The sequence below is a fragment of the Vanacampus margaritifer genome, chromosome 14 (genome assembly GCF_051991255.1).
Source record: "Vanacampus margaritifer isolate UIUO_Vmar chromosome 14, RoL_Vmar_1.0, whole genome shotgun sequence".
NCBI classification, from domain to species: domain Eukaryota; kingdom Metazoa; phylum Chordata; class Actinopteri; order Syngnathiformes; family Syngnathidae; genus Vanacampus; species Vanacampus margaritifer.
In genome coordinates, this window is record NC_135445.1 from 4,046,878 (window position 1) to 4,067,775 (window position 20,898).

The following is a 20,898-nucleotide window of genomic DNA, read 5'->3' on the forward strand; positions in this document are numbered from 1 at the left end:
TTCTTTTTTTTCCTCCAAATGTCTTGTGCCGACCTCCACCCGCAGGGGGCGGTAGTGCACTTCACCGTTGTTCGGTCACCCAATTTTCTAGTTAGAACAAGCCAGCGATTTTTCTTTTTTTCTTTTTCTTTTTTCCCCTCCGACGTTTAAAAAAAGACGAATAATTATTCGGCCAATATAAACATTAATGGGTTTTAATTGAATACGTATTTTATCGCGATGAGCGGGATTCCCGGGACTGCCGTCGTCCAGGTGACCAATCTGTCGTCGGCGGTAAGCAGCGAGCAGCTACGCACTCTCTTCGGCTTCCTGGGGGACATCGAGGAGCTGCGGCTCTACCCACCCGAGTAAGCACGACGTTCGTCCGCTTGGCAGGATCAGGCGACACCGTGGATGTGCGGCATGCGCCCGGTCCTCGCAAAAAAAAATAAAAAATTAAATCACCGTATAACGACGTCACGGTTGATTGTTTTAAATGTTTCGTGCGTTTTTCCTACAGCAACGCCGCTCTGTCCTTCTCGTCCAAAGTGTGCTACGTCAAGTATCGAGAATCTTCCAGCGTTGGTGTGGCGCAGCATCTCACCAACACTGTTTTGATCGACAGAGCCCTCATAGTTGTGCCATGTGCTGAAGGTGAGTGCGAGCTGACGTTACGACCTCTAAATATCTCTTGACTTCAAAATGACCTTCCTTTTGATTCAACTATTCGCCCCTTGTGGCAGTCTCTTTTGACTTGGGAGACGCAAACGTACACGTAGATGTTACGTCCCATGCGTGGATGCTGAGAGTCACCATTTTTTCCCCCGTGGTTCCAATAATTTCAATAAACAATAAATAAAGCAGAGTTTTGTGACCTAGTGATTAGAATGGTTCACTGTTCTTGTGTGGGTTTTCTCCGAATACTCTTACACAGACATAAATTATCCATGAGTGTGTGTGTGTGTAAGCGTTCCCTTGTTGATATTCATGTATCCATTATCATTCAAAATATTGTGTCGTTCTAATATTTTCTGACTATGATTATCACGTCTACACAAGACACATACATTTTGGTGACAATCTGACACAATTTTTGACATCAAGTGGATGGATTTTAAATGAACCAGAATAAGGATGTTTGAAAGTGTGTCACACAGAAGTGACGTCAACTAGCAGCAGCTAATAGAAAAGCACTTTTAGATGACGTCGCTCGTAGGCGACAAAACTCGGCTCGCCTGCTTTTTTCATTTAACTCAGCCGAAATACAACGCTAGGTAAGAAATGTGTTACTTTATAAAATGTTACCATGGTGTTTATTAAAAATTAGGAGCAAGAGGGGATTAAAAATTTTAATTAATCGCATGACTTCATTAGTTAACTCACGTTTAATTACAAATTTTACATCTGTTCTAAATGTCCAATGAAAAATTCTAGGTTTGTGGGGGGGGGGGGGATGTTAAACTAATAAAAATTGTTAAAATAATGTTTTGACGTTCATAGCCGTCAATGGCAGGGAATGAGTTAAATATTGCGCACAAGTAATACACTTTTTAAATTTTTTTAATGAAAACCGAGCATTTTAAAAATAACTGTCTAAAACTAATATTACTAATACTACTATTTATGTTGTTGTTTTTTAAACGGGAGGAAAAAATATAAAAAAAATTGGGGCGTCAGCCGATGGAAGTTTTTAATTGTAATGAATCACATGACTTCACTAGTTAACTTGCGATTAATCATAAATTTCATATCTGTTCTAAATACTCTTGTTAACAAAATTGGAAAAAAGTGTTAAACTAATAAAAATAGTTAAAATTAAATTTTGACGTTTATAGCCGTCAATGGCAGTGAATGAGTTAAATATTGTGCACAAGTAATAGACTTTTTTTTCCCGAAAACTGAGCATTTTAAAAATAACTAATAACTAATCAAAAACTAACAGAACCACCCCTAAAACTAATTAAAACTACCGGTAGAAAAAAAAAAACAAGACTCCAAACTAAACTGGCTAGGAGTGGCACCTAAATGATGATAAAACAAACAACCAGCTTAGTCCTTTTTTTTTTCTTTTTTTTTTTAAATCGCAAGTGATCTTTATATATGCTGTCTTTTGAGTGAAATGGGAGAAAAACGAAGCAATCAAGGTGCTGTAATCTGTCTATTTTGCATGGATGTCTGCTGATCATGTCAAGACTAAATGTTTTTGTTTATGCTTGAATATGATACCTTCCCATTATGTTACCCTCAATTCCCAGTTGATTCCCATGGAAAGTTTCCGTTTTCTTTTTCTTTTTTTATATTCACAAGATTCTCCAGCTTTACTTTCCATGGAAATTTCCCACCCCCTTTGGCAAACCTATTCACAATTGATTACAAATCAAAGTCACCTGTTTTTTGTGTGGGGGGGGGGGACACCGCTAACCCCGCCACCCCCCACCCCCCCTTTTTTTTTTTTGGTCTCCTCTCATCCTCCTCCTCCCCCTGTCAGCAACACATAATTACACGTTGCTGCCTGGACGACGTGATTAATTTGGCTTTTTTGTTTGTTTTCTGTGTGATTATGTGTGCATATCAGATACACGACCACACTACTAAGCCTGAGTCATTGAGGCAATGTTTGCCAGGCCGCTACCGTCCTCGATGACGGGGGGGGGGCGGGCCACGAGGCGTCAGTGATCATGTGACCAGGAGCCCTCCAAGATGGACACCTTGTCTCTCTTTATTTATATAATTTTTAAACTTTCATACTCCCCCCCCCCCCCTCCATGTTGTCCATTCTCTGCTGTCTCTATCTCAGAAAAGATGGTTCTCTTTCTTTCTTTCTTTCTCTCTCTCTCTGGAGCGTTGTGAGTTTATATTTGTTTTTTGTTTTTTTATTACAGCGGTACCTTGACTAATAAGTTAGATTTTTAACATAAAATTAATTAAAACTCTGTTCAAGCCCCCCCCCCCCCCCCCAAAAAAAAAATAAAATAAATAAATACATTTTATATATATATATAATGTGAAGAATTAAATAGTTTGTGCGTTATGATAATTCAGTGAGCATTGTGTTGCGCCGTCTGGTGTGAGCATCTTGGCCACTAGGGGGCAGTTCAGTTTCATACGCCTTCAAAGAAGACTCAGTTCAGACATCACTACTGCGATAGCAATGCTAATTTCGTTAGCTAGTTTTGTGGATTGGTTTAAAAAAGTCAAGGCACTGCTGTCTTATTATTATTATTATTATTATCATTATTATTATTGTCCACCCCCCCCCCATATACCCCTTATCTCTCTCTCTCTCTCTCTCTTTCTCTCCTGCTGCAGCTTGTTTGTGGTTGAGTCGGCATGATGATGCGCCGGGATGCTAAGAGGGAGGATGACTAACACTTGCCTCTCTTGTCGTTGCCGTAGTGACAGAGAAAGCGAGAGAGAGAGAGAGAGTGAGAACATCTTCTGACCTCTTGTCAAGTCCGCTCAGATGATTTGTAGCTCATGTGGATTGTCTGCCATTTAGTCTTTATGTTGATGGTGATGTACGACGCAGACTTGATTTCAATGGAAGGAGGGGCGGGGTCGTCGGGTCCGTATCGCCAAGCCAACGTCGCTGTTAAAATGTTAAACTAATAGAAATAGTTTAAATGAATTTATGGCAGTGAATGAGTTAAGAAGACTCAATGTTCCGTAATTAATCAATATCGGATTGAATTGAACGGAATAGGAAAAAAAATCAAAATCGAATCCATTGAGGAAATTAGAATCGATACCCAGCCCTATATTACAATGAAGTCAAAAGTTTAACAAGGGAACAGGTTAGAAATTTTAATAATTTTTGACGTCTATAGCCGTCAATGGCAGTGAATGAGTTAATGACAGGAAGAAAACGCTTTATTATTTTTCCCTTTACTGGCACCCTCGTTTCATGTTGCAGGGTTTCCCACGCCATGTTAATACTTGGGCGGGCCACCCAAGTAAATTGGCCACCACCCAAGCAGATATCAAGAAAATGTAATAAAAATATATGTTTAAAAAGTGTGGCGAGCAGATATACTGCATATGATATTAGTTCGCCCGTCGCTCACTTGTGGATCATGAGGTTAGAGGAGATGCGAGAGGGGGGGGGGGGACATGGGGGGAAGGGGTGAGGGCGTTTTGGCTGTTTTTGGAGCAGCTGCTGTTTGTGTGTACCCCGCAGGGAAGATTCCGGAAGAAGCCAAAGCCTTGTCACTTTTGGCGCCCGCCGCCCCCGTGCACAGCCTGCTCCCCGGCGGGGGGCTGCTCCCCATCCCCGCGCCTGCCCCGCTACAGAATGTGAGTCGAACACGAGCTCCTGCCTTTTCATGCGGAAATCTCACGGCACAAAACAAAACCTGCAAATCGTAAAAAGAAAGAAGAAAAAAAACGTGTTGTTAGGAACCTCTTGTTATGATAGACTGATGCTGCATTCAAGGAAAATGGGAAGTCGGGCTTCATACCAGGAAATGTGCACTGGAACGCCCCTTTGAACTTGGTGATTCAAGTTAGGAAGTCGGGGACTGACGTCACTCGATAATGGCGACACCCATGGACAGACAGACAGGCTGTAAATGGCAAAACATAATTTACAAGATTTTAAAGTTATATTTATTTATCTTTATTCATTGCTAGTTTCATTTAGTAGTTTGACGAGGGTTCGCATAACAATTCCGAATGATGGCGTTAACCAGAGCAACAAACAATTTATCGGAATCAGCCATCTTGGTTGTTTACATTTGCCTCGAACGCTTTGAGGTCAGAATGGGACGATCCGAGTGGGATGAATCCGACTTCCCTCGAATGCAGCATTTGAGTAGATTACAGCAGGTTAAAAAGTTGGACCAATCTGGCGGCCATGTTAGTAGGGGCAACTTTCCCATCAAAGCTAATGGAAAGCATTGACATTAGCTTAGCGAAATGTGGTCTTTTTGGTACACACAGTTGAACTTGCCCCTGGTGGGTCACGCGAATGCCGCCCTGGACCCCGCTGCCTCCTCGCTCTCACAACCCCCCCTCATGGGCAACGTCGACCCCTCCAAGGTGGATGAAATCCGGAGGACGGTCTACGTGGGCAACTTGAACTCGCTGGTGAGTCCCGGCCAATAACGGCTCAAATCAGTCCGCCGCTTCCACGCAATGTACACAAAAACGGGCCCGACGCAATCCCTCGCCACGAGATGATGTCGTCGTTCCCTTTGCAGACGACGACGGCAGAGCAGCTGCTGGAGTTCTTCCAGCAGGTGGGCGACGTGAAGTTTGTGCGGATGGCGGGCGACGAGACGCAGCCCACGCGCTTCGCCTTCGTGGAGTTCGTGGAGCAGGACGCCGTCGCCCGGGCACTCAATTTCAACGGCGTCATGTTTGGAGACCGGCCCCTCAAGTACGTCAGCTTGTACACAATCATTCATCCATGTTACATAAATGACTGCATTCAGTTGTTAAATTATTCAAAACAAACCACCTTCACTTTAGGTTAGCTTACTCGTCTAAACATGCTAGCACAAACTAGCGTAGCATGCTAGATTTTTTTGTAAATTTGTTTGGGGTACGAAATCTGATTTACTTGACAAAATGTTTACCATCAGGGTGAACCACTCCAACAACGCCATCGTGAAGCCCCCTGAGATGACGCCGCAGGCCGCCGCCAAGCAGCTGGAGAGCGTGATGAAGCGCGTGCGGGAGGCGCAGTCCACCATCGCCGCCGCCATCGAGCCAGGTACCGCGCCGGCCCCCCCCCGGTCCCGCACCGTCACCGTGGGGGTAACCGTTCGCCGTCTTTTTCTCATCCACAGCGGAGAAGGAGAAACTCTACACCGCTCACTCGGGGCGATCGGGCCGCCCATCGCGGTCGCGCTCCGGCTCACGCAGGTCGCACTCCAGACACGGGTGAGGGGCCACTTTTTCAGGGGGTTCATGGCTCAAATTGGGGCAGGGTCAATATCACTTTTTTGAGTATATTGAATATCTGAGTATTGATGTAACCTATGGAGGACCAAAACTTCCAAAATAAATAAAGCTGTGGTAGTTGTTAGAAAAACGGCCAGCAGGTGGCAGCAGATTATAAGAGATCAACCAGCCATGTTGCAAAAAGCTGTTTTGCCCATAGTTTTAAACAGATTTGTGAATAATTAAAATATAATAAATAAAACCTAATAAAACTTAACTATATTCTAATGCTAATTGCTTTAAAACGGAAACAGATAAAATGATACTTTTTTTCCTGGTTCCATGTTTTTGTATATATATATATATATATATATATATATCAAAACTTTTGCGTTCCTCTCCATCCTTATTCTGACCACGTTTGCGCTTCCAGGCCGCCGCAGAAATGGCCGAGGAACGACGCACGCGCTTCCCGAAGTGGCCACAGGAGGCGCTCACGCTCCAGAGACAGGCGGCGGAACACAAGCCGCTCCAGGTGGGTCCAAAATGCTAACGCCGCACTCTGGAAGGAACTCATTTTTAACAATAACATCACACGTCACTCGCAGGGTCCGCCGGCGGAGTCGGGGACGCTCCAGGAGTCCCCTGAAAAGGGCCCGGTCGCCCTCGCCGAAAAGGTGACGTGCAAACAGCTAAACTGGAAAAGATAACAGAATGAAACGATCACACTTTGCTCCGTTTTCAGGGTTAAAAAGCATCGGGAACGCAGCCGGGAAGCACGGGAATGCTCTTCATCGAGGAAGAGGAGTCGCAAAGACGAAGAGCGGCCGAGAGGCAGGAAATCGCACAAGGTAAGTCGCACAGACAATAATACCGGTAATATAATTACCTATCGATGGCACCAAAGCCCTACTGAGCCCTAGAAGCTCCTCCCCCTAACTGCAACATAGCTCCTTGATTGCAAAATGGAACCGTGAAGGCCAAACTTTGATGTGGCGACTGCGTGGACTATTTCAGATGGGACGGGACTACGCCAGAGAGGCCTCGCCCTCCGAGGACGCCCGCTCGCCCCACTTCACGCAGCACAACGGCGTCCACAAGGCACGCAGCGACGACGCGTCCGTTTGACGCCGCCCGCCCGACTGACTGACTAAGTTGTCGCTCCCCCGCCAGGAGGGCAAGTGAAGCGCCACAAAGTCCCAATTTTTGCATGTCGGGAAGAAGCGGCGAGCGTGCGAAATGGGGGTAGGTGTCTCGCCAATCTTGGGCCCCGTGATCACAGAATTGGAGGTTAACGGTGAGCCTCACTTGCCCGTTTTGGCGGCGTGAAAGGAAGGAAACGCACGGCGTTTCCTGCTCGAGGCGCGGCGTTTACGAGGCGGCTTTATTTCCTGTTTTTGTGGCCACGTTTGCTGTATTTTTAGTCCTTGTTTTGTTGCGCTGCTTTGAAAGTGTCGAGGGAAAAAAAGAGGAAAGTGGTAAAACTTCACCCCCAGTCCCGGGTTTTTCCGCTATCTCCTTACACAAAGCCCCACGCAGAACAGCAACTCTGTAAAAAGCTGGCTTATAAGGGGCGACTTTTACTCCCTTTCAATGTGTGATGGCGAAAAAAAGACAAGCAGTGTGAAAGGGGGTTTTGGTGTTTAGGAGAAATCAATTAAATGCTGCCTCCGTAGGACTTCACACTCCCCTGCCAGTTTGGTACCTTTCACGCAGAAGAGTGACACTGGGGTATGAGCCAGCTTTTGCTGCTTTCGTCCTTTACTTTGATTTGTCGTGACGCTGTAAAAAAAAAAAAAAAAAAGAGTATGTGGGTGTGTGTTTAGAACAAGGAAGTGACGCGAAGTGCCTACGCTGCAATTGTACAAAAATCTTGTATACGTTTATTTGCATGGTTAGCATCTAACGCTAGCATCAGTTACTGAAAGAGAAAGCAGTATGGAGTCAAAAGTCCACAAATTATTTGATTTTCTATTTTTTAAAAGAGAGCACTGCTGTGATTGTAAATTTGTTTCATGTACACAAGCTTCTGTTTGACGTGACGTTTTAGTAAAAAGAAGAGGAAAAAAAAAGTATTTGTAAACAAGTCGTATTTTTGTGCTTCATGCGTCGCCCCCTGCAGGACTGGAGGACGATTGGACTTATTACTGGATCACGACAAATGCGCGTTTTCCATGTCCATCAAACGTACACGAGTGTCGCGCTCGACGCTAAACCGCGTCACGTAGTCGCCCGCGTGAGCGTCCTTCCTCGCCCATCATCATCAGCTGCTGGATGACGTCCATGCTGGTGTATCCACTGAAGGGAGCGGCTAAGAGAGGATCGTGGGAGTTTGCCGCGCTCTGCTCCTCGGCGGCGGCGGAACGACCGCGGGCCGATTGCTGGCGCTTGGAAGGCGGCGCTCGGAGCTCCACGACGAGCAGACTCGCCACGTCGCATTCTTCCGGCTTGAGCGAGTCGACGGGCTGAAGCAGCTGACAAAGTAACAGTGGAAGCAATCGGCCGGGTTAGAGTAGTTTTGGATTTAGTTTTTATTTCGTTTCGACTTAAAAAATAATAAAAATTCTTTATTAGTTTTTAGAGCAGGTTTTATTTTTTTAAATGCTTTGTTTTTAGTATTAGTTTTATTTTTTTAATATATGCTGTATTTGTGAGTACAATTTTTTTCAAGCGTAATAAAGTCAAGTAAACTACAATTCTCAAATAACTGTTTTGACTTTCCTTCTCTACAGCAATACCGGAATAATTTTTTAAATGATATTGGCAAAGATTAAAATCATTTCACTAATTATTAGGGGTGTGCCAAAAAATCGATTCTCATTTAGTATAATTCCAAATGGATTTTATTTAAATTATTTTATACTGTCTTGCCCTTTGTCTGTGTGTGCCTTTATTTGGAGCGCTGTTCATGTTGTACCCGGTTTGGCCACTGAGGGGCAGTGTGGTTCCACGTTCCAGTTAGTTTTTAATTTCATCTACTTGTTATCTATTTACATATATTTATGTATCTTATTTTGAAAATGCTGTAGCCAAAAAGAGTAAGATATTCAATTTATTTCTGAGAAGTCTTAAGATCCTGAAAATAGCCAAAAAGAGCCTTAATGGCCGATTGGAGCCAAAACGGCAGACTTCCTGTGTCTTTTCAAACATGGCTTCCTTGTCCACTAGTAAAAAAAAAAATTCAGGGTGATCAATAAAACTGACTTCAGGGATTGGATTTTCAAAATTGTAAGGGCACCCAGAAATTGCAGATTCAAGATAACCAACTTCATGTTGTCGTCATGACAACAGACACTTACCAGATGTGTGTGTGCGTTGAGACTCTGCATAGATTTGCTCTTGTCCGGGTTGGGAATGTTCGGCCAAAAGACCACTTTGGCTCTGCTTGGTGGACAGGAAGTAGGTCAAGTGGACTTCTTGTTTCCTTTTGTGTGTGCGTCGCGTTTACCTTCTTAGGAAGGGGGTCGCCAACATGGCCGTCAGCAAGACAAGGATGGAGATGGTGAGAAGTGCCGTGCGGTTCAAGGAACCTCCAATTCGCGTTTCCACCACCATGGCGACGCTGCGGTTCCCCGGCCCGACACGTGTGAACCCCGACACCTGGATCCGGTATGCTGTCCCGCTACGGAGACCCTCCAGCGTGTAATTGTGGCGCCACGGCTCCACCCTGATATCTGATATCATGGAAATTTGCCCCGTTTTCAACCATACCTCATTCAAACCCAAAAACGTGTAAACACGTTTTTTAATACTTTGTCCTTCGCTCCCAAAACGTATTTACACGTTTTTTATGTTTTTTTTATGCAAGAGCATGCAGAAGGTAGCTATTTAAAAAAAAAAAAAGGGGCAGCAGGTGGCAGCAGAGTATAAGAGATCAGCCATGTTGCAACAAGCTTTTTTTGTGTTTTTACCAAGAACGTGAATAATGATATAAAAAAAAAATTGCTATATTCTAATGCTAATTGCTACAAAATGGAAAAATACAAATGTACTTTTTTTTTCTTGATGGAAAGAAAAGACTCTAATCTTTCGTTTGGTACGTTCCATGTTTTTAAAGTAATAGGACACAATATTCTGTGGCCCTTGCAAAATCAGTCAACAACAACGGCCGGGAGCAAAGGGGGTTGCTTCAGTGAAAATGGCTCGGGTCTTACTTCTCTCCGGCTGCCGGTTATCGGCGTAGTAGATCAGATAGCCCAGCAGGAATCCACGTCGGTTCTCCGGCAAGATGGCTGACCAGCGCAGCTCCAGGGAGGACGACGTGGCGGACACCACGCTGAAGTTGGGGGGTGCGCTATCCGGCGCTAACAGGAAACAGGTCTCAGTATCGCCATTTGCCGCTTGTGTATCAATCCTGAAATGTCGCTATTTGATGCATCTGATGCTCACTTCCTTCCAGGAAGTAGAACCGTGCTGTGGCATAGGTGGCCTCGCTGTTGTTGACTTGCTTCAGGTCGCATGTTTCCCGTTCGTCGCGCACGTGGAGCCACACGTCGTAGCTGACGAACGCCCGCAGTCGCTCTGGAAGCGCAAAGCTAACTGCTAAGTCAAGGTAGCGTCCAAATACACGGAAGAGCATTATATCGATACCTGGGATATCAACCAGTGTCCAGTTGTTGTTGACATCTTCGTAGAAGGCTTCATACGACAGGTTTGGCGGACGCGGCCCACAGGTGGCGCTCCACTCCAGACAGAAGCAATTGTACTTCCTGACCAAGTCGTCCTTCCAAAGCACGCTGAAGGACGTCTGGTTGTGGACACGCACACTCAGCCTGCCGCCGTCGTCGTCTTCTGTAGCATTCACGAAATGGCTGACCTGGACCTAAAATGGCTGACCTGGGCCTAAAATGGCTGACATCCACTCCACTGACCGTGCGGTGGCGTCAGCGTGATGCCGGCAGCCGGCGACAGGCTGACGTTGTTGAAAGCGTAGACGTGGACGCGGAAGACGGAGGTGGACAGCAGCAACGTGATGGCCGGCCGCGCTACGGTGAACACCTGCTGGGAAGGTTCCCCCGACGCCTTGGCCACGGACACATTGAAGCCGTCGTGTGCTTCGGAGAACTGAAAATAGAAAAATCGGTAATGTAATATTTGAAAAGTAGCGTAAGTATTCATATGCTAAACTAAGATATGCTATATTGTTATGTTGTTTTGCTACGCTAATGTTATGCTATGCTAGGTAAGTGCTTTGCTGTGCTGATATTACGCTAGCTACGCTATGCTGCTATGTCCATGCTAAACTGTGCTTCGTTAAGTAACCATACCGTCCACGTCAGCGAGATTATCCTTTGTCCCCCTTTGTCGGCCATCTTGTTTTCGACCACGTGGAGGCTAAGTGGCGGCTGCGTCAGCTCTGATGGCGCGTAAATCGATAATGATAAAAAAAAAAAAAAACAATAACACATGGTGTTTATAATGTACATAAGATGATGCTTCACCTGGCGGGAGCGTGCAGACGTGGCCCCACGGACACTGAGCGCACTTGTCGCTGATGTTGCAAGCCACCTGAACCTCAAGCACCGGCGAGCCTTTCAGACCCGCCAGGTGACAAGGGGCACCCTGGCAACACACCTACACAACAAAACGGACCCAAAGAAAAATGATAGAAACGACGTTTAGGGCAAGTTAAAAGTAGGTATGTGATTCCTTCCTCTATTCTTTTTTGCCTTCCTAGCTAACTTGTTGACGTTAGCCGCTTTAGCCACCTGCCGCCAGCGTCCGTCGTCATGGCGATGGTGGTCCGTGACCTCTTTGTAGCGCACGCAGACGGCTGCGATGACCTTTGTGTCGTCACTACTCCACCGAGCGCTGACGTTAACGCGGCTGTCCGAATAGCGCCTGAAGGTCACGTGGTGCGGAGGACCGCAGCGCACTGAAACCGACATGAAACAAAGCGTGAAACTCCACCCCCCGCCCCCAAGAAAAAATCTGTGTAAGCTAAAGATGGCGGAAGAACTTACGCAGGTTGTCGTGATGCGTTGTGACGTTAGTTTTGGAGCAGTTGGACCCGTTCTGGAGCAGAACCTCCACGGTTAAGTTGTCCTCGAACACTGGGATGCCGGTCAAAGTGTTGCTCATGGGTTTATACACTTGGCAGAATTTGTCCTCCCTGTTGGAGGCCGCAACATTTTCGACCACAATTTTTGCTTTGTTTTTCGTTATTGTTGTTTGTTTTATTTTTTTTTTGGTAAGTTTACTTTATAATACAGTAGTTTTTGTTGGTTTGTGAATTATTTTGTAGTGTTCTGTATTTTTGGGGGGTGGGGGCGATGTTTTGTTGTTATTTTGTGTTTTTTACTGTTTTGCTCTTGTATACTTTTTTGTTAATTTTTAATATTCCGTTATTTTTTTGTCTATGCTATTTCGGCATTTTCAGGTTTTTATTTTTTAATTTTATGATGTATTGTTTGTTTTGTTTTTGTTGTAATTATCTGTTTACTTGTATATTTTTAATTAGTTTGAGTTTTTTGTGGTTATTTTTTAAATTTTTGATAGTATTTTGCTATTTTTATTTTCTTTATTTGTTTTGTAGTTTTATTGTAGATTTGTGTTTATTTTGCTTAATGTAACTTTTTTTTTTGCTTCTTTTTTTTTCTTATTTTGTCTTGTTTTGTGATTTTCTATTTTGTTTAATTTTGTGTTGCTTTTAATCCAAGCCATATTTTCCACTTTTTGTTTTTTATTTACATTTATTTGTTATTGTGGGGTTTTTTTGTGTGTGTGTTTGTTTTTACCCCTTTAGACCCATAGATGGTTACACATGACATTCACGTGTCTAAACCAATGAAACGCATAATTTGGATGATGTCAACACTTCTGGTTCATGATTGGATCTTAACCAACCAATCACAATCGCAAGTCGATTTGCATGATGAACCGTCCACAGTCCACGGCAACAACTAAAAACATGAGATACGCCCCCCCCCCCCCCCAAAAAAAAAAAATTCCATGTTGTTATGTGGGAAAATAATCACAATCAGCACACACAAAAAAAATTAAAAAATTTGGCCAGCAGGAAAAATGCGGGTCTGAAATGGCTACACGGTAGATTAACTTCAACCAAACTTGCTTTTGCCGGACGACAAGTGTGAAGTTCGCCTGCTTCTCTTTGGCTGCTTCATGCCTCCACTGACACGTCAACAGACCTTCTTGGTGAGGTTTTACAAAACAATCCACGCCACCTGTCACAAAAAAAACAAAAAAAAAAACACTCATTCCTCTTCCTGACTTTTTGGGCGATGACTCGCCGGTTACCTTGCAAGGCGCTCGCATTGCAGTGCTTGTACTTGGACGGGTAATTATCAGACCTGCAGGACACTGAAACCACACCATGACAAACCCATTAATTGTAATTTACATATCTATATCATACTTAAGTGCGTAGTAATGAAACGCCAAAACCCACCTGGTTTCATTTGTCTCGTCGAGTAGACCACACATGGATAAAGAATCCCACCTGATTTACCCCCCCCCCCCCCCCAAATACAAACAAACAAACAAACAAAGAAAAAGTGATGCTAAGAATAAAATACATCAATAAGTACTCATGGGTGACTCACCGGCGAGAAGAAGTAGAAACTGGCAATTTTTGCCGATCTCATTCCGACGTCCTAAAATGCTCCTGATCATGACAATCGCACATAAAGCAACATACAAATGATTACAGTATTTTTATGTATAAAAGCTTGACGCGCGTGCAGTTTGAATGAAGAAGTTGGCAACAGGAAGTCCTTCACACCTCACTGACTTTCTCAAATGATTAAAAAATATTCAGCGTCTCAGCCAATATCTTTCTTTTACGGTTCTCTGTTTCGTCTGTTTGGCGCAGCACACTTTTTTTTTCCTACATGTGTCATCCTTGACAGGAAAAGGTTCAAGATTTTGCAATTTACATGTTTTTTTATTTTTTTTCAGAAATTCCCCTTATCTTGCTTCTTTATCATCTGTTCGTGTCGTGTGAGGAACTCGTGGGTTTTGACATCCTTCCAAATCTGCATCTCAAATCAACATGTAGTCATGACGACTGAGCATATCAAACGGAACAAATTGTGGAAATTAGATTTTTATTTTTTTTACGTTTACATTCAAATCATTGACTATGGTGTCTTGAACTCTCATTAAATATAAAATTAAAAGAACCATATAAATGTTTTGTTGGTTTACTTATAAATGATTCTTTCTTCACCTAATAAGTTTTATAAAAATTTTGAACAAAAGATCTTTAAATTTATATGGAATAATAAAACAGATTATGAAGTCGCTTTGTGTCTGATTGGATTTGCATTTTAAAAACCTCAACGAAAGAGTCCCTGGTGGTCTAGTGGTTAGGATTCGGCGCTCTCACCGCCGCGGCCCGGGTTCGATTCCCGGTCAGGGAACTATCTTTTTATTAGTTTGAAAAGGCTTCATAGCCTTTTCAACTTTCAAAGTATTAGTCTCTAAAATGGGATCATTTTTTTAACTTAATGTTGTAACCATTGTTAGAAATATCTCTTTGAAAAGCCTACTTTGAAACCCTGACAATTTTCAAACCCAAGATCACACAATCAAATAAGCAGTTATGGGAGATTTTTCCCGATTGCGTAGAAGTTGGTATGCAAGAAATTTCATTTCTTATCAACGTACAAAAAAATGTTCTATCTCAATTGTTGTATTATAAACTCGGTCTTTTTGGATAAAATATCATGACAGCTTTAAACTGTTTAGCTCATACCGACCTTAACACATTTTTTTCCCTAAAATTTCAAAATAGATGTTCCTCTAATTTCCACACTTTTGAGCGACTTGAACTGTTAAACTTTTCACCTAATTTCTACCACATTGTTTCATTAACTTGCTTCATTAACTAACTTTCCAGTTTTTTTTTTACAATCATTTTTTCAATAATTGTAGTTCATGAAGATGGTTTAAGAATGAATGTATTTACATTTCAAATCATTGCTTTTCGTGTCCCTGGTGGTCTAGTGGTTAGGATTCGGCGCTCTCACCGCCGCGGCCCGGGTTCGATTCCCGGTCAGGGAACTAAGTTTTTATTTGTTTGGAACGGCTTTCAAGCCGTTTTAAAGTAGTGTTTAAAGTGGGATACTTTTTTTTTTAATATATATAATTTTTACTTTTTTAAAAGCTTTTTCTTAAAACTTTTTCTTCAACCCAATTTTAGAACCACACTCCTCTGTTCCTTCTCAAGCTGGAGCTGGTTTGAGCTTGAATATATTTAAATATTAAATCGCCTGTAACACAGTCCCTGGTGGTCTAGTGGTTAGGATTCGGCGCTCTCACCGCCGCGGCCCGGGTTCGATTCCCGGTCAGGGAAACTTGTTTTTATATGCTTGAAAATACGTAAACGCGGTTTCCGAGCCTTTAATTGACATGACGTAGCAGTTTGTAACAAGCATTGGTGGTTCAGTGGTAGAATTCTCGCCTGCCACGCGGGAGGCCCGGGTTCGATTCCCGGCCAATGCATCAACTTATTTTTAACATTTTGTATGTTTTTGATAATGTAGGAGTACAAGGAGGGTTAGGGTTTGCAGGTAGGGTACAATTTATGAAGCTGCTGCTTCTTCTTCTTTTCCTTTTAGCTTTTCCCTTCAGGAGTCCAGCTCTGCCTTCTGTATTTTCCTCAGTGGCATCAAGCTGAAACTCCCTACACCACATTCAGTTCATAACTTTTATGCCACACTTTGTTCTGGCCTGTTCAAGTCTGCTTTTTCATCAATTTTTTTAAAAAGTGCAAAAATAATACAACAAACCTTTAATTAAACATACGTGATGAAGCAACATACACTGAATCCGATTCATAATACTTTTAGACCACATATATTCTTTTGTGGGGGGAAAAAAAAAACCATCTCCCCGTCGGGGAATTGAACCCCGGTCTCCCGCGTGACAGGCGGGGATACTCACCACTATACTAACGAGGAGTGAATTAGTCCACCAGAAGATTGTTTTAAAAATTAATAAAAGTTCTGATATCTTTTGGACCACATTGTCATATAGATAAGGTAAGGGTTGGGTTTATTGTATATAAACTACTACTTAAATACTTGGTTTGGACTTTACTTTGGACGGTGACCAACAATCGGTGTTGCTCTACGTCAGGCTAAACTTTTCCCTCAAATTGCCTATTGTGCTAATTTACCGTCGAGCATTGGTGGTTCAGTGGTAGAATTCTCGCCTGCCACGCGGGAGGCCCGGGTTCGATTCCCGGCCAATGCAACAAATTTTTTTTTTTTTTAGCATCTATTGCTTACCCTAACCTGGGTAATTCAATTTATATTATCAAGTAGGATTACGGTTGGAGTTGGTTTATGTATAAATAAATAATAAATAATTTCAATCTACACTTGTAGCCCTTACTATCGCTAAAAAAAACAATTCTTGTTAACTGGAAAAATAAACAAACTCTGAATATCGACCAATGGTCTAACCTCCTTATAAATCAAATCAGTCAAATCGAATGAACAATACTGAGCTCTCCTGAAAAAAAAATAAATAATAATAATAATAAATGAATATATAAATATGATTGAAGAGCTGATAACATTTATATTCTACATAGCTATTGGCTATCGTAGTTTTGTATCGTCAACTCAAGCAACTACCTCGTCTATATATATAACTATATACGTAGATGGGTAAAAGAAATCTCCCCGTCGGGGAATTGAACCCCGGTCTCCCGCGTGACAGGCGGGGATACTCACCACTATACTAACGAGGAATGAAGCCATTAACCTGAATATCTTTTTATGTAAGGTTAGTTTATGCTTCAGGCGTGTAGCTTTACTTTCAAATATGAAAATGTGTAAGGCGAAAATTCATGCATTGGTGGTTCAGTGGTAGAATTCTCGCCTGCCACGCGGGAGGCCCGGGTTCGATTCCCGGCCAATGCAGCACATGTTTTTCTTTGGTGTTTTGTACTATTTTTGTAAAGTGGGGGTTTGAACAACAGTTAGAGTTTCAAAGTAGGGTCACAATTTATGACAGAGGTAACTTACTTTTAGCCAAAAACTTCCATTCCTTTTTTTTTTCTTTAGAATAAAGAGAAGAAAAAAAGAACAAAATAAATAAATAAAAAATAAAACTTCCATTCCAATTCGTAATACTTAGTAACATAGAAAACAGATTTAAGAGGTAAATCTGCTCTTTAAAATTAGGCTAGCTTTACATTGTCTTATTACATAAGCAGCATAATGCAAAAAAAGAAAAATTTCAACTCCCCGTCGGGGAATTGAACCCCGGTCTCCCGCGTGACAGGCGGGGATACTCACCACTATACTAACGAGGAGTGAGTTGAGTAGGCGGAATTTCCCTTTGTATATCTGTGTATAGCAGGATTTGTGACCAGGATGACATGCAGTTTGTCATGTTGTCTTTTTACTTCTGTGGACAACAACGGCCGCATTGGATCACATGAGTAGCACATTGTATCGTGCGCTATAGCCCACTGCAAGACATGACAGATAAAACACAGGGCAGAACACTATAAGCAATGGTGGTTCAGTAGTAGAATGGTCGCCTGCCACGCAGCAGGCCCGATTCTCAGCCAGTACAAAAGTTGTTGTCTTTTGTGTATCGCGGTGCACCAAGGCCGGTGGTCTCCCTGAAGCTCAAGTTATGTATACAACAAATATCTACCAAATCTAAGCATTGGTGGTTCAGTGGTAGAATTCTCGCCTGCCACGCGGGAGGCCCGGGTTCGATTCCCGGCCAATGCAACTATCTTTTTGAACATTTATATCGTACAAAAGTTATTTTACGTTACTTGAAACAGCCACCATTGTGTAAATTATTGTAAAATTGTTTTGGAGGGGAACATGTATGCCCCAAAATGTACTTTACCACCTGGCTGGGAAAGTTATGAGGTCTATATTCAGTTCACATGTCGTTGCTGATTATTTTTTTTTTACATTTTTAAGATATTAAATATATTTTAAATTTAGACTAAGACATAAAATGGTACACTATAAGATACAATTAGCAAAATATTATGTAGTGAGTCGTTAAACGCTACCTGCAATGTTGTTTACATCCAGCAGATGTCACTATTGAGCCACATCGTTTTGTTGTTGTTGCCATTTCTCTTTATTTAAAACACGTAACACAATTTAATTAATTTCAATGGAATGCATGAAACTTGTCAGTCAAGGTTCAACAATTGTAAGGTAAAAATAGTATAACTTATGTTTTTTTTAATGCCGATTCCAATATTTGGCAGATGGGATAATAAATAAAAAAATTAAAAAAGTAATATGAATAAAATGACTCATTTTTTTGTTTCTTTACACTTACAACAATGGGGTATGAATTACAGGCAGAATATTTATACAGGTATATAAATATTTTACATTTATCATTTTAACAATTTCAAAGCTGGTTTCCAGAGTAGGTGTTATTATTATCACCGAGTCATAGATGAACTCTGCAGATTTGTAATTAAGCTCCACCTTCACACCTGTGACCTGCACATATATTTTTCATTTCAACTACAAATGTGGGGTCTTTCATAAAATGTAATAATCTTGGGAAGGAATTGAGAGTTTGAATTGATACTGTAGCGTTTTATGACTTTCTACCTGTGTTAAATATTTACAGTAGTTAATATTAACATTTCTAGTATTAACGAATAATTCTGAAGTGTTAAATTAAACTCTATAGGTGTGTCGTTTATTAGTTTAACTTACTTGGTCGGCCCGAGTAAATAGCATCCTTCAACCACCCCCACAGTCTTGTAAGCCAGAGACTGACCCCAAAATCCTCCAAGTATTGTATTTCTGGCGTGAGCATTTTCTCACACGTGCTCCTCAACTCGGGACAGATGTCTTTCCTCAAGTTATACCCCAGGATGGACGTCCCTCCCAGGGGCTGCCAGGGCAGAAATCGGCGGTCTCTGATGCGCGGCGCCTCCACCGCCTCTCCGCCCTCCAAGCACGACGCTCTCATCTCCGCATTCCTCCGCCGGAGCTCGGCCACGTGCCGCTCCATCCTCTCCCGCCCGTACGCTTCCACCTTGTGCCACAAGGTGGCGTTGAAGTGTCGGTAGAGCCTCCAGTCGGCGCCATTCCACCCCAAAGCCCTGGCCCTGGACTCCGGGGTCAGACGGGTGACGGACGAGCTCTCGCGAGCGTTGAGTTTGAAGTATAAAATGTCCGCCGTGCTCCAGCACAGGGTCTCCTTCAGCAGGATCAGCGACTCGTCAAAATATTTCGCGATGAGCACAAGGTGGAACTTTTGGGACAAACTCCGAATGGCCTCAGACACGTCGGGGTGGTCCGCGTCCAGGTTGTTGTCCAAGCCCAAGTCGAATAAGAGCAAGTTCTTCAGGTAGAAGGCGTTGTAGGCACCAGCCCTGTAGTAGGTCCGAGGACTCCTGAGGAACTCCTCCAGTTTGTCGTCACCGCCTATTCGCCAGGTGAGGGGCACGGCCCTGCGGTAGTAGTGGAAGGCCGACTCCAGAAGGCGGGCAGGGTGGCGCAGGATGGTGACGTAGGTGGCGTCGGGGGGCAACAGCGCCGCCACCTCCCGGAGGCGGAAGCGCATGTGGTTACACACGACGTTGAAGCATTCGCCCGGTCGGTAGCTTTTCACTTGCCAGCGGCGGAACGGCGACGGGTAGAAGAAGTCGTTGCGGCCGTCGGGGAACGCGAACTTGAGTTTGTGTTTTTCTCCGAAGCGGAAGAGGATGTTGAGGAGTGTGCTGCTGGCCGTTTTGTGCGTCTTCATGAACATGATGTTCACCGACGGAGAGCACGTGTTCATCCGGGGCCTTCGAGGAGGCCGGGGAAGGTTCTTGTTGAGTGGTTTGGCCAGGTTGAGGGTGCAGGTGTCCTCTTTGGAACCTCTGGAAGGAAACAACAAGCCTCTTTTACACACACACATCTTACTAAATTGCCATTTTTTTCCTCTTGTTATGTTGCGGGTCAAATTGACAATGAGTAGATTGGGAAATCTACTGGAGAGAAAAAAAAAGATTAAACTCAATCTGCTGGCCTCCGTTTTTTCCCGTTTTCGTATAATTACACTGTGCTATGTGATTCATTTATTTTAATTAAACATTAGAACGGGTCACTCTGACCCACGAACATTGTTACGGAACGAACACAACAGTTGTTGGGGTTGAAGGAAGCAGGATAGTGACACAACACTTTCATTGTTAAGGCCAGTAATACCGATTAAATGCCGCTAGGTGACAGTATTGCTCTACACACACATTCCTGTTAAAAAAAATGTTAATGTGTTTTTGGGGGGAGAAGGAACGTATTTATCACAATTTAATTCATTTTCAATGAAGACAATTGTTTTGATTTGTGATGAAATTGAAATGTCTAAAACTAAATATAGCTAATCTGTTCAATGACAAGTCCGAACATCCGGGCATTTCTTTTATTTCCGCAATACAGTACAATGTAATGTAAACGCTTCCTTTACACGATGTAAACAAACGTCGTGTTATATTGCTCTTGCCTGTGACTAGCATACAAACCAGGCAGACTGTATAGTCGCCAAACGAGATTTCATCACGTTTTGAAATAAAAAATAATCCTCAAAATCAAATCATAACGATCAAAAGTCCAATGCTTTTCAATTAACGACTTGTGACGTAACGTCGAAATAGTCACATCAAAGGGTATAAATAAAAAGTCAAATTTTACAATGCTCATGTTTTATTTCTATATAAAACACAAACATTTTCTCGAACATTACCTGATGTCCACTTTGCTTGGCAACATCAAGCAATATAGTAGAAATATGATGTTGGTCAATAGAAACCAAAGGATGAGGCCTCGCATTACAGCAAAACATTTCTTTCCTGCCATGTGCAACCTCTTTTAAGTCCAATAGGAGAACCTGAAATTACATTTAAAAATTAAAATAGAAAGGAATATAAGAGCGAGAGCGAAGCCGGGAGATACAGGAATAGAAAAAGGAAAGTATTGCTGAGCTCAAGGAAACACAACCCCCATGTTTACACTTGAAACATATTTATAGTCGGGAATGGAAAGAGTCACGTGACGTTTCACACCACACTCATTTATA

The 20,898-nt window shown here is 42.8% G+C and overlaps 3 protein-coding genes and 10 non-coding genes across 18 annotated transcripts; 8 read left to right on the plus strand and 5 right to left on the minus strand.

The window, feature by feature from the left end:
- Positions 1 to 77: 77 nt before the first annotated feature.
- Positions 78 to 8,132, plus strand: srek1 (splicing regulatory glutamine/lysine-rich protein 1). Of its 2 annotated transcripts, XR_013296698.1 has the most exons (12): positions 78 to 347; positions 500 to 633; positions 4,157 to 4,272; positions 4,918 to 5,064; positions 5,178 to 5,356; positions 5,562 to 5,692; positions 5,769 to 5,862; positions 6,296 to 6,397; positions 6,471 to 6,539; positions 6,608 to 6,713; positions 6,880 to 7,107; positions 7,985 to 8,132. XR_013296698.1 is itself a non-coding variant. In XM_077586241.1 (11 exons), the coding sequence occupies exons 1-11, from the start codon at positions 220 to 222 to the stop codon at positions 6,988 to 6,990; spliced, it is 1,317 nt and encodes a 438-aa protein (XP_077442367.1). In that variant the 5' UTR covers positions 78 to 219; the 3' UTR covers positions 6,991 to 7,581. The 2 variants fall into 2 exon arrangements, 1 of the variants encoding a protein (XP_077442367.1); XM_077586241.1 differs by lacking the exon at positions 7,985 to 8,132 and having other exon boundaries at positions 6,880 to 7,581.
- On the minus strand, positions 3,844 to 17,272 carry LOC144064054 (interleukin-31 receptor subunit alpha). Of its 5 annotated transcripts, none has more exons than XR_013296697.1 (16): positions 13,425 to 13,820; positions 13,271 to 13,321; positions 13,120 to 13,182; positions 12,931 to 13,046; positions 11,826 to 11,970; positions 11,571 to 11,737; positions 11,304 to 11,436; positions 11,130 to 11,218; positions 10,734 to 10,926; positions 10,453 to 10,653; positions 10,252 to 10,383; positions 10,017 to 10,166; positions 9,311 to 9,536; positions 9,162 to 9,243; positions 4,437 to 4,541; positions 3,844 to 4,331 (listed from the first exon to the last, which is right to left on the minus strand). XR_013296697.1 is itself a non-coding variant. In XM_077586236.1 (16 exons), the coding sequence occupies exons 3-16, from the start codon at positions 13,278 to 13,280 to the stop codon at positions 8,073 to 8,075; spliced, it is 1,971 nt and encodes a 656-aa protein (XP_077442362.1). In that variant the 5' UTR covers positions 13,281 to 13,321; positions 13,425 to 13,486; positions 17,133 to 17,272; the 3' UTR covers positions 7,713 to 8,072. The 5 variants fall into 5 exon arrangements, 4 of the variants coding, with proteins under 4 accessions (XP_077442362.1, XP_077442360.1, XP_077442361.1 ...); XM_077586236.1 differs by lacking the exons at positions 3,844 to 4,331; positions 4,437 to 4,541 and adding exons at positions 7,713 to 8,336; positions 17,133 to 17,272 and having other exon boundaries at positions 13,425 to 13,486; XM_077586234.1 differs by lacking the exons at positions 3,844 to 4,331; positions 4,437 to 4,541 and adding an exon at positions 7,713 to 8,336 and having other exon boundaries at positions 11,826 to 11,974; positions 12,935 to 13,046.
- On the plus strand, positions 14,172 to 14,243 carry trnae-cuc (transfer RNA glutamic acid (anticodon CUC)). The gene has a single exon. It is a non-coding gene; the product is annotated as a tRNA-Glu (tRNA).
- On the plus strand, positions 14,815 to 14,886 carry trnae-cuc (transfer RNA glutamic acid (anticodon CUC)). The gene has a single exon. It is a non-coding gene; the product is annotated as a tRNA-Glu (tRNA).
- Positions 15,107 to 15,178, plus strand: trnae-cuc (transfer RNA glutamic acid (anticodon CUC)). The gene has a single exon. It is a non-coding gene; the product is annotated as a tRNA-Glu (tRNA).
- Positions 15,257 to 15,327, plus strand: trnag-gcc (transfer RNA glycine (anticodon GCC)). The gene has a single exon. It is a non-coding gene; the product is annotated as a tRNA-Gly (tRNA).
- Positions 15,714 to 15,785, minus strand: trnad-guc (transfer RNA aspartic acid (anticodon GUC)). The gene has a single exon. It is a non-coding gene; the product is annotated as a tRNA-Asp (tRNA).
- Positions 16,010 to 16,080, plus strand: trnag-gcc (transfer RNA glycine (anticodon GCC)). The gene has a single exon. It is a non-coding gene; the product is annotated as a tRNA-Gly (tRNA).
- On the minus strand, positions 16,511 to 16,582 carry trnad-guc (transfer RNA aspartic acid (anticodon GUC)). The gene has a single exon. It is a non-coding gene; the product is annotated as a tRNA-Asp (tRNA).
- Positions 16,684 to 16,754, plus strand: trnag-gcc (transfer RNA glycine (anticodon GCC)). Its single transcript has one exon. It is a non-coding gene; the product is annotated as a tRNA-Gly (tRNA).
- Positions 17,078 to 17,149, minus strand: trnad-guc (transfer RNA aspartic acid (anticodon GUC)). Its single transcript has one exon. It is a non-coding gene; the product is annotated as a tRNA-Asp (tRNA).
- gal3st1b (galactose-3-O-sulfotransferase 1b) lies at positions 17,164 to 20,813 on the minus strand. Its single transcript, XM_077586243.1, has 3 exons — positions 20,566 to 20,813; positions 18,546 to 19,702; positions 17,164 to 17,308 (listed from the first exon to the last, which is right to left on the minus strand). The coding sequence occupies exons 1-3, from the start codon at positions 20,676 to 20,678 to the stop codon at positions 17,271 to 17,273; spliced, it is 1,308 nt and encodes a 435-aa protein (XP_077442369.1). The 5' UTR covers positions 20,679 to 20,813; the 3' UTR covers positions 17,164 to 17,270.
- trnag-gcc (transfer RNA glycine (anticodon GCC)) lies at positions 17,509 to 17,579 on the plus strand. The gene has a single exon. It is a non-coding gene; the product is annotated as a tRNA-Gly (tRNA).
- Positions 20,814 to 20,898: the final 85 nt, after the last annotated feature.